This window comes from Neocloeon triangulifer, unplaced genomic scaffold, assembly GCF_031216515.1.
Source record: "Neocloeon triangulifer isolate White Clay Creek 2 clone unplaced genomic scaffold, ASM3121651v1 ptg000015l, whole genome shotgun sequence".
Lineage (NCBI taxonomy): Eukaryota > Metazoa > Arthropoda > Insecta > Ephemeroptera > Baetidae > Neocloeon > Neocloeon triangulifer.
This window is the reverse complement of record NW_026775557.1, coordinates 3,938,755-3,956,759: the sequence shown is the minus strand read 5'-3', so window position 1 is coordinate 3,956,759 and position 18,005 is coordinate 3,938,755. Positions and strand designations below refer to the sequence as shown.

The 18,005-nt window shown below is 37.6% G+C and overlaps 5 protein-coding genes across 7 annotated transcripts; 1 reads left to right on the top strand and 4 right to left on the bottom strand.

Annotated features, from left to right (window-relative positions):
- Window positions 1-1,896: 1,896 nt before the first annotated feature.
- Window positions 1,897-3,931, bottom strand: LOC132202368 (cytochrome P450 6j1-like). Its single transcript, XM_059629236.1, has 7 exons — window positions 3,532-3,931; window positions 3,269-3,474; window positions 3,046-3,213; window positions 2,757-2,988; window positions 2,474-2,695; window positions 2,171-2,422; window positions 1,897-2,115 (listed from the first exon to the last, which is right to left on the bottom strand). The coding sequence occupies exons 1-7, from the start codon at window positions 3,866-3,868 to the stop codon at window positions 1,943-1,945; spliced, it is 1,590 nt and encodes a 529-aa protein (XP_059485219.1). The 5' UTR covers window positions 3,869-3,931; the 3' UTR covers window positions 1,897-1,942.
- A 9,764-nt stretch (window positions 3,932-13,695) lies between these two features.
- Window positions 13,696-14,240, bottom strand: LOC132202589 (mitochondrial import inner membrane translocase subunit Tim10). Its single transcript, XM_059629587.1, has one exon. The coding sequence runs from the start codon at window positions 14,238-14,240 to the stop codon at window positions 13,944-13,946; it is 297 nt and encodes a 98-aa protein (XP_059485570.1). The 3' UTR covers window positions 13,696-13,943.
- A 64-nt stretch (window positions 14,241-14,304) lies between these two features.
- On the bottom strand, window positions 14,305-14,861 carry LOC132202590 (uncharacterized). The gene is made up of 2 exons (XM_059629588.1): window positions 14,712-14,861; window positions 14,305-14,494 (listed from the first exon to the last, which is right to left on the bottom strand). The coding sequence occupies exons 1-2, from the start codon at window positions 14,747-14,749 to the stop codon at window positions 14,350-14,352; spliced, it is 183 nt and encodes a 60-aa protein (XP_059485571.1). The 5' UTR covers window positions 14,750-14,861; the 3' UTR covers window positions 14,305-14,349.
- Window positions 14,823-17,519, top strand: LOC132202588 (RNA pseudouridylate synthase domain-containing protein 1-like). 3 transcript variants are annotated; one of them, XM_059629586.1, is made up of 9 exons: window positions 14,823-15,120; window positions 15,229-15,472; window positions 15,526-15,662; window positions 15,719-15,858; window positions 15,919-16,064; window positions 16,125-16,286; window positions 16,852-16,947; window positions 17,219-17,315; window positions 17,368-17,519. In XM_059629586.1, exons 1-5 carry the CDS (start codon window positions 14,950-14,952, stop codon window positions 16,058-16,060), a joined length of 834 nt encoding a protein of 277 aa, XP_059485569.1. In that variant the 5' UTR covers window positions 14,823-14,949; the 3' UTR covers window positions 16,061-16,064; window positions 16,125-16,286; window positions 16,852-16,947; window positions 17,219-17,315; window positions 17,368-17,519. The 3 variants fall into 3 exon arrangements, with proteins under 3 accessions (XP_059485569.1, XP_059485567.1, XP_059485568.1); XM_059629584.1 differs by having other exon boundaries at window positions 17,219-17,519; XM_059629585.1 differs by having other exon boundaries at window positions 15,919-16,074; window positions 17,219-17,519.
- On the bottom strand, window positions 15,713-17,980 carry LOC132202587 (probable E3 ubiquitin-protein ligase HERC3). Its single transcript, XM_059629583.1, has 8 exons — window positions 17,874-17,980; window positions 17,525-17,567; window positions 17,207-17,458; window positions 17,031-17,156; window positions 16,834-16,975; window positions 16,537-16,782; window positions 16,330-16,485; window positions 15,713-16,272 (listed from the first exon to the last, which is right to left on the bottom strand). Exons 2-8 carry the CDS (start codon window positions 17,540-17,542, stop codon window positions 16,121-16,123), a joined length of 1,092 nt encoding a protein of 363 aa, XP_059485566.1. The 5' UTR covers window positions 17,543-17,567; window positions 17,874-17,980; the 3' UTR covers window positions 15,713-16,120.
- Window positions 17,981-18,005: the final 25 nt, after the last annotated feature.

The following is an 18,005-nucleotide window of genomic DNA, read 5'->3' as shown; positions in this document are numbered from 1 at the left end:
AGATTTTAAAGTAAAGTAAACAAATTATTTTTCCGGATTTTCAAGTACAGTAAATAAATTATTTTTCCGCTAAATCTGCTAATCCACCAGCACGAGTAAAAGGATATGGAAAGCCAAAACGCGCAGTGCGAACTCTTTTGAAGTCGCACGGTGACTCGGAAAAGTTTTGGCATTCCGGCTCGGCGCTCGATCTTGCTGCCTGCATCATTGCCGTTATGGAAATGCTGTATGAGGGCGCAGAATCGCGCGAGATGATGATAATCGCCACTCAGCACCCGGCGCCAGGCAATAAATAATTTCGCATTTCATCCCCCGCAGAGGGCGGCTTCCAATCATAAGTTCATATTTCCATAACTGGGGCCGGATTGGCCGCCGACCGAGCGCCAATGCTGAGCTATGATATTATATCATAACGGGCTGCGATTGGCGAACGGCCTTAGGTGGATCAATACCGCGCACGCCGCCACTTCCTTGGCTCGCCCTCTACCCCTCCAACCCCTTGTCTTTGGTCTTTTCCACCCTCAAAAAATGCCCTTCTCCTCTCGCTGCTTTTCCGCCACCGCTATACACATTTTTCTCCCCTCTATTGCGCTCTGATACATTTCTTCAATTTCTGCCCCTTCCGGCCCCTGATGATCTGCCCAGCCCGGCCACCCCCGCACCAACGGCAGCAGCACCTGCCCCCGCCGCGAAAACCCACCCTCGTGGAAAAATTCCTACACGACTCGCTTTTTAAATTTCCAAGTTACAAAAATAAGGAAAATTATTTTCTTACCTTTTCCGTAAAATACTTTTGGCAAAAATTTAACTGTAAATTTCAAGGAGGAAAGCTCGGTCTGTGTTTCGCAGAGGATTATTCTCGTCTGCCTTTCCGCTTCTTTCGCCGTCTGGCTCGCTCTGGTCGTTTGCGAGTGTGTTTGCGAGCCCCTATTCTATGCCATGCCCGATGCATGTGTGCGACGAGTAGCAACAGCTCGCTCGTCTACTTCCTCTGCCGCTGCTGAAAGGGACAAAAAGAGCCTCTCCAACTAGAGACACATTAACATACTGTACCGCTAAAAGAGCAAATCAATAATGAGGCCGAAGGAAAAAGTAGTGTGTCTGCTCCTCAGCAATGCCAGATACGATCGCTCTGCTCGCCCACATCTGTGCGGGGCCATTCTTTCCGTGTGCCGATGCAAAGGGGAAGTTTACAGGTGGCTTTTGAGGGTGTTATCGTACGCTTCTTTAACTCAAGAATGCCTCTCGTGCACCATTGCATTACAAAGTGCTGCGAAAAATGGCCCAACGAAACGAAACTTTGAAAAATAATGCAATCAATAAAAATAAATTCATCTTATTCAACAGGAATATCATTCCTTCTTGACATTGTGCATTTGAAGAAAATTACAAATTTAATATATGTGTATAAATTATTAAGTTTTAATTAAATTGTTAATTTAGGTATTTTAATTTCTACTTTGGCTAGAAATAAATAGCAAATATTGTGGACTAGGAGCAGTTCCATGACAAAGACAGAAATTTAAATTTATTTGCGCTATAAAATTCCTTCGCGCCTGCAGAATGCAGTTTTATGCAACCTGTAAGGCTCTTATGACATGTAACTTGCCTATCTTCATTTAAACGCAACTTGCTTTAGTATTTAACGAAACGGAATTATTATTATAAGCTGCACTCTCGTTGATTTTCAAAGAACAACAAAAATGCGATTAAAAATAAGAACGTTGAATTATTTTTTTTATTTAAGGATTATTGCATGTTACTTACTTTTTTTCTGATAAAAAATATGTGTATCTGCTCTAGAACTAATGTTACAATTAGATAATTTCCTATAAATTTTTAATTGGTGTGAAAAATCAATTTAATATTAAAACTACGACTTATTTTTTTTTTTCAGATAAAATATTATTTTATTTTATTTAGTAAAAAAAATGTCCCTTATTCACCCTTCATTGCGAGGTTTCACGTTGAGCCAAATACCCCCTTCAGCTGCCAGAATAAACTGCTTGGGATCAAATGTGGGCGGATATTTTGTTTCCTTTGCTAATGTCACGTCATATTTGCTAAAAATGGTGGCTATCCCCATTTTTGACTGAATCAATGCAAAACGATTGCCTTGAAAATTAAAATAACAACTGTAATTTATGAACAGGAAAATAAACTTTTTTACCGATGCATTGGCGGGGACCTTCTCCAAACGGCATATGCAGATATTGATACTTGTGTAGGGCGTCCTCACTCGTGAATCGTTCTGGGTCAAACCTCTCGGGGTTCGGGAAGTATTTGGGGTCGTTCTGCAGAGAGTACGCAGGTATTATCAGCGGAGTTCCCTCATCAATTTGCACTTTCGTTCCAGGAATGACATAGTTTTTGGAGCAGATGCGAATCAAGTTTCCTGCTGGTGGGTACTTGCGAAGAGTTTCTAAAAATTAAATCAGCACGACTTAAAATATAACTTTTTTTTAATTTTCACCTTGAACGATGGCATCCAAATATTTCATTTCTTTTAAAGCATCATAACAGAGCTTTCCTCCGTGGTTGCTTAAAGCCTGGTCAATGTCAGCCTGAAGTTTACTTTGGACCTCTTGGTCAGCGGCGAGCTCTAAACTTGCAAAGGAAATCAGCGTCGAAGAAGTATCAAAACCAGCCAAGAAAAAGACAGTGGCTTGAGCAGTCAAATCATCGTGCGTCAGTTCTGCGAAAATTGTGTAAACAACTTTATATCTGATAGCATATCTGAACAGCAATAAAAATACTGTTTGTGCTATTGTGGGTCGTTCCAAATCCATTTAATTCTTTAATTTCTTTCTCCTCCTCCTTATTTTCAATCGAGATCGAACCCTTTTCTTTCAGTTCAATCAGCAACTGCATGAAATCTTTGCGGATTTGGCCAGTTTTCTTTCTAATATCCATCACGTCTTGGACCATTTTTCGGAAGAAATTTGTCAACTCTGCATCAATAAATGCAAATCTCAGTGTTACACCAACCTAATATATGTAGAGATCAAAGATTAATATAAATCTTTTTTCGTATATTTTTTTTACTTCCGGCAAGAAGAAAATAATAAACGACTTAATTGCTTTCCAAAAATCAAGTTCGGTCAATTTTTTGCCCTTAACTCGGAATTCAGTGTTTGGGTTTTCAATCGAATTGCATTTGACTCCAAATGCACAACTTGCAATTACGTCAGTTGTAAACCTTGAGGCCAAGTCCTGCGAGAATTCTCAATTTAGAGCTCATAAATTCTGCACCTTGAAATTTGTGTACCTTTGCTTCGAATGATTGTCCATTTTCTGCAACTCCGTCCAAGTGCGCCTGAAGAATATGGCCCACCTCCTCCATCAGAGGCGTCATCATTTTTATCTTCCCCGATGTGAAGGTTGGAGATAGTTTGCTTCTCATTTCCTTCCATTTTTTACCTTCGAGGTTGAATAAATTTTTGGCTTCCATTGGATCGGCTTCTTCATGCACCTATTAGTTATTTTAAATTAATTTTTGAAATAAAAATTTTTATATATATTTTCTTTCCTTGATTCCACGATCATAGAAATACGAGAAATCTTTCACGGTGATATTTTTTATTAATTCAGGATCCCTAATAATAAGAGATGCCCTGCGTCCCTGAAAACAGCCGACAAACTTTTCCTCCTGGAACTGCTTGTAAATGGTGTTCAGATTGATCACGATGTGTTCCTTCAGGGTCATGGAACTGTACAGAGATCCAAAAAAGGGCACTCCCTTCACATACTTGACGCCCTTGTTCTTCCAATGGTCAAACTGGTTGGTCAGAAAGTAAAATGCCAGTCCCAGCAAAGAGGCCAGAAGGCCCAAAGGGACACTAAGCCACAGGGGAAGGAGCCACAACATAATAATTGCCGACCGGTTTGATTGCGAAAATATGCTTTACTGACAAAAAAAAGGAGCATCACGATTTTATATATGTCATCTCATATTTCACGTGATCTTTATCGATCAAAGATAAGAAATCTGAATTAATCTTATTAAAAGCAGGGAGTCGAGTCAGCGTTTGAGTTGTTTTCTGCACACAGTCATTTCATTATCAGTAAATAATAAAGCTTTTAGGAACACCGCAAACTCAACAATTTATAAATATTTATTCTCCTTATCATTGAATTCTTAACAAAGGCTAAAAATATCAGATATATCAAAAAATTTTGTCTTCAATAGCCATTAAATTGGCAACTGTTTATATGCAATTTACTTTCTCAGACTTAACTGCGACTGACAAAAATAATAATTAAATAAATATTTCAAACAAACTTTCCTTTTCATGAGCATTATTATATTATTATTATTTATTTTAAGAATTCCAGAAGAAAAATACAATTTTTGCTTCTCAAGTCGGCGTGGTTAGCCCTGCAATTAGGCCTTTATACAGCCGGCTGCAGTTTCTCCCCCAAAGCGACTGGCGTCGAGAAAGGGCTTTAATCCTCCGCTAAATTTCAGCCCCATGATTAATTGCGCCTTTCGCCTGGCATGCATACAACTGAAGGATGATAATTTATAGCTTTTATAGCGTGTCGGCGCGAGCGAAGCGAAAATAGCAATTTTCTATTATTTTCAAGTCAAGGAAATTCCTGCAGAGCGTAAACAAGGAAGAATAATGGCATGTTGCGAACAACTGGCTGCAATATAATGTGCTGACCAACCAACCCTCTCTCGAGCGGACCGCCGGATCCATGTCTTACACACTTCGCTCTTATAATGCGCTTCATGCTTTCTTGTTCTCGGCGGGCAGTGCGAGGCCGGCGGCGCGCAATAAATTTCGCGCGCTACCTCCTTTCCTCTCATACACGACTTTCATACCAAGGGTCGTGTACATATATTTTTGTTCTTCACTCTGCTCTCGCCTCTCGCAAACTTGCCCGCTCTCTCGGTATTAAATGTGCATGAGCAGATTATCCATTTGGGGTGAGAGAGGGTGTAATGGTGGACATTGGTCACTGCGCGCAACCCCCGCCAGCTCTCCCATGCGGAGGCGCAAGTTGGATAAGTTCTATAACTCTGTCCAAAATAATGAATCCCCTGCCTTGCGACGCGCATACGGATATGTAACTACATAACTTTCGCAGTTGGTGAGAGTTTTGTGAGCGCTGACCATTTGCCGGACGTACTTACTGAGGGGCGGCTTGGGGTGGATTTTGACCAGAAGACAAAAAAAACTTAAAAAAGAAATATGACTTGGTAAAAATGAGAAAAAGAAATATTATTACTGTAATTTCAGTCAAAGAAATAAAATCAATAAGATCAAGATTTGAATAAAATTTTAAATTCTTTCTATTTTCGTAAATTTCAAGCTTATTTTAAAACAACAATATTAAAGGACATTTAATTAATAGATTAGTAAAAGATTTCAGGCTTTTTAATTTACAGCTTATCTTAAATCTTAAGTTTTTTTGGGTCCTAAAATGCTAAAATAAAAATTATGGCATCGAAGCTAATTTTCTTGTTTTTTTTTCTTGTCAAATTCATTTTCTAAATTTAGCAATCAATTTATCTTTATCTTGTGCAATGCTGCACTTGAAGAAATTTAGTGTAACGGATTTTAATTAGCTCTGTCGCAGGCACAAACAATAAAATGAAGTCGTTTAAATTTACAGTTAGCTGCAAGTTAATCCCAGTCCTAGCGATAGATACGCCACTGAATTACCAGAATGAGAGACGTGTCCGATGTTTTATTACGGAGTTAGCTGGCCGCGTGGTCATTATAGGTTGATGAGCAAGAGCGGAGCAAACGAGAACAACCCCTCAGGACTCATCTGCCTGCCAGCACTCGGCCGCTTTTCCGACTGACGGCGAATATGATTATTGCACCGTGAGGGGAACGAACGCTGCTATTTCGGACTGCGTTGATTGAGGAATTGTTCTTTTGGCTGCGGTCAGAGGTTCCTTCAGTAATGCTTTTATGTGAACAAAAAATTTGCTTTTGGTTTTAAAATAAAATAATTTAAAAAAAATACTGTTTAATCCAAGATTTAACTTTAAAATTTTAATTTTATATTATTTTTTTTATAATTTTTTTTTATTTTTAATTTATTATATAATTTTGATTTTTAATCAAATATATTATCTGCTTTTCAGTATTTTTTACGAATTGTTATAAATCTAATTAAAATATTTTCTTTAAAAAAATATAATTTACGCAATTGTTCAAAATCATTCACAAAGAGAAATTTTTCTTGGCTCTCGTTGTCCTTAGGTAGATTTAATCAGCAGATACAATAATGGAATGATAATATGATTAATAATTTCGATGTTTAAAATCACACCTATAATAGAATCAAAATTAATTATATTGGCAAAACAGCTAAGGCAGTTCCAATTAAATTTTTAAAAGGAATAGGGAATAGGCTAATATGAGTCTTTCATTGGATTGTTGTATTAGAAAATCGATTCATATTTTTAAAAAGAAATCGTATTTTACATTTCTTAAAAGTTCTATCAAGTTTGATGTTCAGCTTTTCAAAAAACAGAATCGTTGCACCTAACAAAACACTGGAAGGCTACAAACATTGGAATTAGTTCTTGTGCACACTTTCATTCGCAGCATGAACTACGAATTTATCACCATTTTGCTGCAATCCCCGCTCAAGCTCCTTTTCTTAATTTATTTTTGCCGCGTCCCATGCTTAATTTATTTGCACAATAAAAATCCCCAGCCGGCAGCAACACAGAGTGGTGGCGACGCCGGAGCAGCTTCCGAATGAAATTTCAATTAAAATTTAATAAAGGCGAGGCTGTTTGCCTGCGCTTTAATTAATATAGCGGCGGCAGCCGACGAATAAACAAGCGAGCAAGTAAGGCCCGAGTTAGTTTTTTAAGGATTCTGCGTATGGCAATAGATTTCATTAGTGTCACCGCTCGCAGGGCTGCAAACAGATAATTTCCGGCTGACCTCCCGCTGCGCCTTCCGCCATCCAAGGCTTCATTCCGACCGATTTTGCATATTATTTATATACGCGCCTCGGGGATTTGCATACGCTTTATTTTTTCCACCCCCGCGTGCAGTGCGTGTGTAACTTTTGTTATTTTTCCTCCGAGGAGAACAAAACACGGGCGGACTGCTTAATTTGTATTGGCAACTCGCCGCTCCGAAGAGAAAATCCTGAAAAATTACGCCGCTTTCGTTCGTCTTGTGTCGGGGGTTTTTATTTGCTGTCGGTGCGTTCTCCCTGATGATTAGAATTTTACTGCCCGGCGAGTGAGCAAGAGAGAAAGAACGAATTTCACTCTACTCACGTCGGATGAAAAATTGGGGATGAGTGAGCGAGTGTATTTGTTACTATACCACGGTCGCACTTCTTCTCCCTTGAGCATTCGGGGTGGAATCGGAGAGGCCATCTCTGGCCAGCGGCCGGTAACTCCGCCAGCTCACTTGTAGAATACAATTTTCATATAATGAAATAAAATATATCGTTCAGCTCGATAATGTTGATAAAAAGTGGTACATTTTACATATTTGTGTCAGCACTACCTTCAGGATCGGAAATCGTAGTAATGGTTGGGAACTTGTAAATGGTTAAATTAAGCTATACAAACAATATAGTCACAACCCTTGTCAAAAACGAGACCGTTGGAGGTCGTACTCGAGTACGACCTCCGACGGTCTCGAACGACCTCATATTTTTACATGGTAAATGTTTAGGGGCAACGGTTGCCCCTAGGTCTCGAACGACCTCAAACGGTCTCGGGCGACCTCGGAGGTGTCCATCGACCTCGAACGGTCTCGGCGACCTCGGCCGGTCTCGGGCGACCTCAAACGGTCTCGGGTGACCTTACGTGTTAATAAATTGAAAACCATTAAGGGCAACTGCCCCTCTGGATCAAACGGTCTCGAGCGACCTCGGGCGGCCGCGATCCACCTCGGGCGGCCGCGATCCACCTCGGGCGGCCGCGATCCACCTCGGGCGGCCGCGATCCACCTCGGGCGGCCGCGATCCACCTCAGGCGGCCGCGATCCACCTCGGGCGGCCGCGATCCACCTCGGGCGGCCGCGATCCACCTCGGGCGGCCGCGATCCACCTCGGGCGGCCGCGATCCACCTCGGGCGGCCGCGATCCACCTCGAGCGGTCTCCAGACCGTTTGACCCAGAGGGGCAGTTGCCCTTAATGGTTTTCAATTAATTAACACGAAAGGTCACCCGAGACCGTTCGAGGTCGCCCGAGACCGTTTGAGGTCGTTCGAGACCGAGGGGCAACCGTTGCCCCTAAAAATTTACCATGTAAAAATATGAGGTCGTTTGAGACCGTCGGAGGTCGTACTCGAGGTCGCTCGAGACCATGGTCTCGAACCTCGAGTACGACCTCCAACGGTCTCGTTTTTTGACAAGGGAATCTCAAAATTAATTTTCGTTATATTTATTATTATTTAAAAAACCTGGTAATATGAGCTCAATCGTGTTGTCCATGAACGCGAGCGCAAAATTGTTGAGCGCATCCATGTATGAATTATAGCAACTAATGTAATATTAAAAATTATAGTGTTTTATCATTTATGACATAATATAAATTTTAATTACGATTATAAATGATATTTTTCATAATTATTTTTTATATACTTTTTAAACACAATTTGTATTTTTTCTCTCAATTTTTAATATCTTTTATTAAATTTATAGCGTTTCTTGAAAATAATATTAATCCGTGTATGGAGTTTGAAACTAAATAAATTTAAACTTTACAACAGCTAGATTACTTATCTAACTCTATTTATTTACAATTAAATTTTTTGCAAAATCAACGTTGATTAACATAACAGCCAATATTTAGTAATTCTCACAGTCAGAGCATCAGAGGTCTGTAAAATTGTATTTTCTTTTTTTACTTTTTGGCGCATAATAAAATTCAAATAATTCTGGGAGAAATTAGAAACCTCTCAAAAATATGATATACATAATATTTTCATCGAGGATATATCTTAATTTTCACTTCCACTACAAATACAACAGTATTTTAGCGTGGCTTTAAAAAAAATCTAATCAATGCAGAATTATGAACTTTTCGAACTTTTCAGGTCAATTATTTAAAAATAATCAATACGAAAGCTTGCTACTCTGCTAAATTTTTATTTTTCTGGACCATATTGCAATTCATTGTCTCGCATAAGTCATTATATCCAATTTAATTAATAATCGCTCTTTGGCATGTTCCATTTATTATTGATCATTAATATAATTTAAAAATATTAATGAGAATAAAACTTTCATGACCATCAGAAATTACAATAAAATTGTCACGTCTTTTATTGTGCGTTGAAATCTGCCAGTTTGAAGTTTCGCACGCGGGCTGCTTTCTTTGCTTCCTCCTCAACTCTCTCCCATGCCTTCTTCTCTCGCCTAGCTTCAGAAAGTAATTTAAGAAAAGGAATTATCGGCGAAATGAAGGAGAAACAGCAGCCGAGCAAGAAAGTTTCCGCACCTTTCGGGCTGCGTCGCTCTTTTTTCCTTTCGCTTGCTCAGGTTCGCTGGCAACGTCTCAACCGAATGAAGTATTAATTTCGTTAAAATCTTTTCGTTCGTAAAAGTGTCATTGTGAGGAGAGGGCGGGGGTGGAAGGTGACAAGACAAAAGACTACATATATAAGAATGGTGGTCCAGTGGAGCGAAAATACAGAGAGTGACCCCGGCCGCCCTCGCCCCCGGCTCATTCCAATCAGTGGAAGAAGCCAAAAGTGCTTGTGCTCCGGAGCTGCTGGTCATCAACAGAAATTGTAGACCTCTGATCTTTTTTATTCCCTTTGCTTTTTCCGCTCCTTTCTCGCCACAAGTTTCTTTTCTTCATTTCCTCTATTATAACAAAAACCTCAAAGTGCGCGCGGCAGCCAACCTTATCTGTCTATCTCTCGGCTCTCCACACACTTTCTTTTTCCTTTCTTCTTGCTCTCCGCCACCGTCCTCATCCTCTTCTTTTTTTTTTATTTAATCTTTTAACAACAAAATACTGGCAGAACATCTAATATAAAGTTTCCAAACTTTTTGTTCAGCTCTTTCGCGTGGAATTTGATTTGAGATAGCGCTGCACGCCGACTTCTCTGCCACCGCCTGAGAGAAATGCAGTAATTGTCTTTCTGCGGAGATAAGAATTTCGCTTGCTTTACAACACTTTTTCCACGGCAGCCACCACTGGAGAGTTTTTTCCGCTCTATCTGCCGATGCCCTACATGTTAGCGACGTGCCCTTTTTTCTATCAGGGTCGTTTTTAATTAAAAATCCTGTTAAGTACAATGAGCAACGAATGCTGATAAACGAAACCTTCAGCAGTTATTTTCTTCTACAGATATAAATCGAACTTTGATTATTTCATAGTTATGGTAAAAACAAATTGTTTTAAGTTCCCTTAATTTTTCGTTTTAATAAAAGCAAAAGCGTTGCCTTTTTAGCCAACAATATATCTGAACATATAGGAAAATCAAAACCATATGTGACGAACTGAGAAAATAAATGTTTCAGAATGAACAAAACGACATTATATTTTGTTAAAATTACATTTTTTTTTTACATAGAATTCAAAAAATGGAAATTGACATTAAAAAACATAAAATTCTCAAATTTATTTCAATAATTCTCTGTCTCGCCACAGTTTTGATATTTTATTTTAATGTTTTCAAGTTCTTTATTTTAAGGGGCAATAGCAGGAAAGAAAAAACTGCCATCCATCTTTTTTACGTCTATGTATTTATTAAAGATAATAATTTATTAATAACTATATAATAAGCATTTTATTAAAACTTTAAATTTAGTCGCCATTGCATTCTTCTTCTTAGCTGTAAAAAACAAAAGTCTTTTTTTCATATCCGCCAGCTCTGCTTCTCGCCATCGCCTTTTCTCAATTTCCTGCGTCGGCTAACTGCCGTTGCCGTTGCCGTCGCCAATTAGATATCTGGCCGAGAAGGTGCACACGTGCCCACCCGACACGGCTTTCCTTCTTCTTTTCCTTCTCTTTTGTACATTACTAGAGCTGGACCCTGCCTTTGCTCAGCCCTTTTTCGCGTCCATATGTACAACCGACATAATCAACCACGTGAAAGCCACACGATGAGATGGGAAATAAATAGAGTGGCCGATGCTCTTTTGGTATCCTGAAACGGCTTGCAAATTAAAAACACTAAAACCATCTTGCGTTAATTAGGTAAAATTGAAAGCAACCGTTGACGAGTGAAGTGGAGGAATTTAAGATATATTTCATTTCATTTAACTTTAAAAGCAAATTTTAAATTACCCAACTAAATTTAAAATATAATTAATGTTATTTTATTGTACCTTTTTTAAGATTATGTTTTAATATTTTAAATTTTTAAATTTTACGTGCAATATAATTTATTTTCATTTCATTTTATATATGATTGTATGTAGTACTTTTTTATAATTGCATTACCACATACTTTTAAAAAATGTCTTTTAATTTTATTTTAGAGGAAAAAATATAGGTCCTCATTACTAAGCCACATTAAATATTTTCTAATGAAAAATAGCAGTTTCCAATTATTCCTTGTGACATTTTCAAATGTCATCCCAATCCAGATTATAATTGATAATTATGTATGTATTTTATAATGGAAGAAGGAATTGAAGGAAAATGGTGAAAAAAGTAAATATAACTAACTGAAGTGCAGAAGATTAATCTTTCTTCATGAGCTCATTCTATTATCTAAAATACTTTTAAACATTAAATTTATGACACAGAGTGAGATAAAAAGGGAACACTTGTCTTGTTCAAATGTAATTAAATCAAGGAATCATGTACATAATAAATTATGAAACCACATTTTTCTGGTAAAAAAAAACACACAACATAAAAGAAGAAAAATATAATTCATCTATATTATTTTAATTAAATGCTAATTTAAATCTAGAGATTCTTCTTTTTTAAATCATAACTTTTCAAAATGTTCTATAAGAAAATTACACAACTTAAATTCATGTCATCACCTATATTTCGCTCTTTATTTGGTTGTTCCCATCATACGCAATTAAGCTTCATATTTTTCTGTAATTTTATCAAATTTCGTGCTATAGAAATTCGATTTTTTTTACTTTCGAGCAAAATTTATGAAAGCGACAATTTTGCGTTTTGGCGCTCAAAGAATAATACATGAGTCGCACTCACGGTCAACCCTCGCGCAAAGAGAATTCATTGCATTGAAATGATTATTTATATTTCACGACTCGCGCTAAACACATTAGCGTAATGAAAAATAAATTAGCGTCCATACACAGAAAGAGGGACCCTCGACACTGTCGGGGTACAAATGTGAATTGTAAAAGTAAGGACCAAGTGTAGCGAGAACTCGAGTTGGCAGGAGAGAGGCTGTGCTGCAATCAGAGAGGGAATAAATGACGGCCACGCATAAATAGCAATTTGTGAATAATTAATCTGTCATAGTAAACTCATTACGACGCGGCGGAGACCCACGGCGCGCGGGTGAAAGAACGAAACGAACGAGGCAGCGCATAATATAAAGTTGTTCTTTGCCTGAGTCAGCCCTCGTGGGAGTCATTAATAATGCACTAAGCTTTCTGACCTATGTGGCCCTTTGATTAAGTGCCACACTCATTAGACGTACGAATATATACCCAGCCGGGGGAAGCAACTTTTCCTTATTGCAAATGACAGCAAACTTACACACGCGCCACCGCCGCCGCCGATCTTTCGTTTTCGCCGAGAGAGATGCAATTTATTCTTTGACACGGCGAGGCGCGCCGATAAAATATTTCTCGCAGCCACTCGTTCTCTCCCTCGTTGATGATCATTTGGCTGCCGTGTGTTCGCGTAATCAGTTTGCGTCTCACTGAACGAACGACTTTCTTACTTGATTAATTATTTTTGCTATACGAATACCCAAAAACGCTTAAATTTATACAGTTCCAATCATCTTTGCATCACATTAGATATATTCTTAAAAACGTTTTCACAACAAATGTAGAGCTCTAAGCAATCAAATTTCTGGTACATCTTATAACTATAGCTATGAAAATTTAAAACAATTTATTAAATCAAATATATGCAACAGGCAATCGCGAAAAATTACTTGTTTAAACTTTGAGACAAATGTTTAAAAAAATCAAAATAATTTTTGAAATTTGTTATTTACTGTTAGATTACCTTCAATTAATTATCCAGAATTCAATAATATGAAATAAAAGTAATTTCCAAAAATTCAATTAAAATTATCTCCAGGATACAATTTTTTAAGAAATGGTTAAGATGGTTTAAATTTACTATGTAATAAAAAAATTTGATTAAACAAAAATGCCCTTTTTTGGGGTTACCTTCAGGTTTTTCAGGGAAAGGGTAGCAAAATTGGAACAGATCGAGCCATCTATATTTACTTTCTCTAACTTGCTATTTTGGACTTGTTAGCACAAACAAGAGTCAAGAGTTATGCCTTGTTAGAACACCTTATAGTCTGCAAGCTGCTTTAATATAATTTAAAATTTTGTAATGCAGAATAAAAGTTGGTATCGCTTATAATGCCAAAATTATTGTTCTGATTTGGCAAAATTTCTTTAAAATTAAAATTGAAAAACAAGGCGCAACAAACAAATTTGAAAATCGATTTCAATCAAGATTTGCTCATCGAAATGATTATTTAGATCTGATAAAACTGCATTGTAAAGAGAATTTTGTATTTAATGTTATGGTGGTATTCACTTCTAGCCAAATTAAAATCCAAATTCAATTAATTAAAAAATGCTTCTAATTATTATGCAACGCAAATGAAGACAATTCCAGAAGGATAATTTTTGGTGATTCAATTCATTCAAAACATCAGAAAGAAAAATAAAATCACGTTCCTCAGCAAACAGTGACAACGCAGAGCCCGTGACAACCAATTTAATTTGTTCCCACTAAATTTACATTCTGATGGCTAATTTGAACAATTACATTTTGTTTTTAAACACCACTATTTCCGCTTGGTTAACTACTTTGGCTGCTCGGATTGCATTTTCTTTACAAAGTCCTCGTCCTGCATGGACAGCTGGGTCAACTTTTTGCCGACACGCTCGTGGATGTCCAGGTACTTGGCCACGCACCTGTCTATGCAGACGCCCTCACCCTTGGCCAGGTCAGCTTCTCGGTATTTGGGGGGAATGCACTTTTTGTGGCAAGCGTTGGTCATCCGTGAGTACATGTCCGACATCATCTCGATCTCCAGGTCCTGCACGGCTTGCATCTTTGCCGTGTCCAGCTGAGGCGCTCCTCCTGGAGGCACTGCCATTTTTCCTAAAGAAAAAATTATTAATTTAATTCAAGAGGTAAACTTTATGAATAGAATCTCATACTGTTTTAAAAAGTTGGGGATAAGGCGAGGAATAAACTGGAGGTTCTTAGGTGAATCTTTCGCTGGAAGGGTATTCGCCGAAATTGGATTTTCTCATACGCTCGCGCACTTTCATAGACTCCAAGCGTCTCGCATCGACCGATCGCTTCGACAGAACGAAGCCGTAGACGCCTGCGATGCTGATTCCAGTCCTGAAAGAAGATTTTAATTATTAAAAAAAAAAAATTGAACGATGCATTTAGTTTTGTTTGAAGGCAAAAAATGATGAAAAAGGGGAAGGTCATCATCGATCAAATTTCTGTCTCAAATTTTATGGCAAAAATGCTTCCGGTCCCATTCAAGTTTGATTTTAAACATAAAAAATTGCAATTTAATGGATTTAATCGACCACAAATAGCCCAAACTAACCAAGCAATGCCGATTTTTGCTGCTCTCGTCAATGGCATTATTCAGCACAGCACATGTCGACCAGCAGCCTCAATAAGGGCCTCAGGGGTAAGGGGGCGTGGCAATTGAACATCTGTTCCGCTGTAAACAAAAAGCTTTTGTGTCTTGATAAATAATAATCCTTAAAAATGATTTTTATCTATTTAAATTAAGTCTTAATTAACTGACTCTAGCAGAGCTTAAGCTCTCTTTTGAATCAATGGTGATGTTTTTATTGAGCCACACCATTTTATTTATTTTTAAAAGTATTAAAAAGCTTATTTTTCCGAGAATAAATCTAGGCGATTTTCAAATATTATATTTGAGCAATAATTACCTGGTTGCATACAAACCCTACGATCTTTTAATGAATTCTGACAATCCAACGGTGGTATGTATTATAGGGTTATAAGTTAAATTTGAAATTTATATATATTTGACATTTTTAAATTCTTAATTATTATAAAAGTCCTACACCATGTAAATTTTTATTTTCCAGGAGACCCTGCAAACCTTATTATCAAATAAATGTCCAGCTTTGGCAAATCCACGTCTGGGACATCAGTTCCACTTCATTCACCGCCTGGACTTCATCACCAGTGGTGTTGTCTGTGTCGCCTTAACCAAGAAGGCGGCAAAAGAGGCTGGCAATCATTTCAGCGATCGAGAAGTCAAGAAGTTTTACGTTGCCTTAGTCAGGGGCTGGCCGAGTCAAAATTTCATTTGCATCAATGAACCAATTGGTTTATAATTAATTATTCCTCAATGTCCATAATTTGCTTAAAAATAATTTCAGGTGAAGACAAAAACGAGCTATTAACATCAAAGAAAATGTGCATTGGATCGGATAAAAACTGCATTAAAGCTAGAAACGCACAAACAAGAGTTCTGGTCCTAGAAACGGGCTTTTACCAAAACTACCCAGCTTCTAAGGTTTGCATTTATTTTTATTTTGTTGATTAAAATCATCACAGATCCTTCCTTGTCAGGTCTTGCTGAGTCCATTGACAGGTCGACGACACCAACTACGAGTGCACCTTTCGTATTTGGGCCACACAATAATTGGAGACTTTACATACAGCAACAAAAAGGATGTTGAACCACCAAGAACATTTTTGCATTCATTGTGGTAATATGCTTTGAAAAAATCTAAGAAAAAATGCGCAATATCATCCAATTTTAATTTTAGGATTAGAATTCCAAGTCAACTAGAGGAAAATAAAATTGTTGATGTGAAAACTGAGGATCCATTTGAAAGAACGAGTCAATGGAAACCTTTGAAAAAAATTCACAGCATCAACGACAGCAATTCATTCAAACTCCTGGAATAATCCTGTATGAAACAGTAAAATTTTAATATTTTTATAAATTTGCAACTTAATTTTTCTTATTTAGGAATGAACAAGGGCAAAACTGTGAGAGGCACCGCATCCGATGAGCTTGACGTTGCTCAAAATGAGTTGAGGGGCAAATTGGTCGTCCAAGTTTCCATTGCCACAATTTCCATGCTCGTTCCATCCTGAAGTCCACAAGTTTCCACTCTCTGCAATTATTGAAGTAATTTAATTTGCATTTTATTAAATTTTCACAAAATTTTCACCTGTCAAAACCATGGTGTGCTCTGAACCAAGACAAATTTGCTTTACTTTTGCGTTGTCACTGCAAGGCCACAGAACGGGCAATTTTTCTCCAGTCTGTTCGGAACACCCCAGTTGACCGTAATTGCTCCTCCCCCAACTATTAACTCCTCCATCACCTTGTAAAAAAGATTTAAATTTGTTGTTTAAAATAAAAATGACTAACTCACTCTGAATTCCTGCGCAGTGAGACCATCCACTTTTTACTTCAATGAACTCTTTGCCTTTCAAGAACTCGGCAAAAATCAATTCTTCCGTTTTATGAACATTCGGATTTGTGGCCATCTGGCCAAATTTATTTTCCCCCCAGCAGAAAACTTGTCCGACGTCAAGGTCATTTTCTCTGTTGGCCATCAAAACTAAATTGTGCTTCTGACCACATGCAATTTGAATTGGTCTTAAAATTGAGGGAACAGCTACTTAAACAAAATTTATTAATTATTTTAATATCTATTTCAATTTTAAACCTATTTCTTGTTTTCCAGAGATGCTACAAAAAAATATTGTTCCGTTCCTTCCAATCCACGCCGTCTGTCGAAGGCCAGCAGCAACGAAGAGGACTTCTTCGGCTAGCAAAGAGGGTGAATTTCTCCACTTCCCTCTTTCAACCTTTTCATATATTTTTGTAAAATAATTTTATTTTCAACTTTGCTTCTGAAATTACCACGTTTCCCATTTGACCGTGACTGTTGCTTCCCCAAACAAAAAGTTGGCCGTTTACCGCCAGGGCTGAAGAATGCTCCCATCCAGCAGCTACTTGTACTATTTTTGTGAATCCCTTAAATTCAATCTGAAAAACTTCATTAATACAGAACATCAAACTAATAGAAAATATCACACCTTTGTCCACAGTCTACTGATTTTGACCTCCGGATCCACGGGAGCCCCGCACTGACCCCGATTGTTTTGTCCGCAAGCCCAAACGCAGCCGTCAGAGTCAAGAAGCAATGTATGGCCTCCACCTCCACAAATTTGACAAATATTGCTTAAAATTTCATCAGGAAGACCGTCCAAGCTGCACTGCTGAGGTGTGCTGCTCTCTTCAAAGACAGGCCAACCTTCATGTGCAAGCTGCCCGTACTGGTTCGCGCCCTGCATTTGTAATTTATGTGTGATTTACACAAATAAACTTCTACTCAAAGTTTTTCAAATATTTACCCAGGAGAGAAGTCTCATTTTTTTTTATCATCCACCAATTTTGCTGAAACATATGAGTGTTAAACAAAATTTGTAATAATGATATTTAATATATAATTAAGTAATAATAGAAAACGTAAAAACTGTAAGATTTCCCAAAATAAAAATTAGCTTTTATTAATTTTTATTTAATCACCAAGCAAAAATAGTCTAGTTCATTTTAATTTCGCCTCTAAAGTTTTGAAACAGAAAAGATCTAATTCACGCTAATTTATAAAGTTATTCTTAAACTGCAAACTTGAAAATTATTTCCAACACTAAACATTTCAAATTAAGTGGCACACATAAAATTTTTTATATATTTACATACTTGTGCGTTTTGATTAGTAGGGGTATCTCAATTATGTTAAAATACCACTTTAGCAGAGCATAAGCAGATTGGCGAAGGTAAATTGTTTTGATTTTTATTGTAGCCGCGCTAGTGGCGCTAGTTACCTCGAAC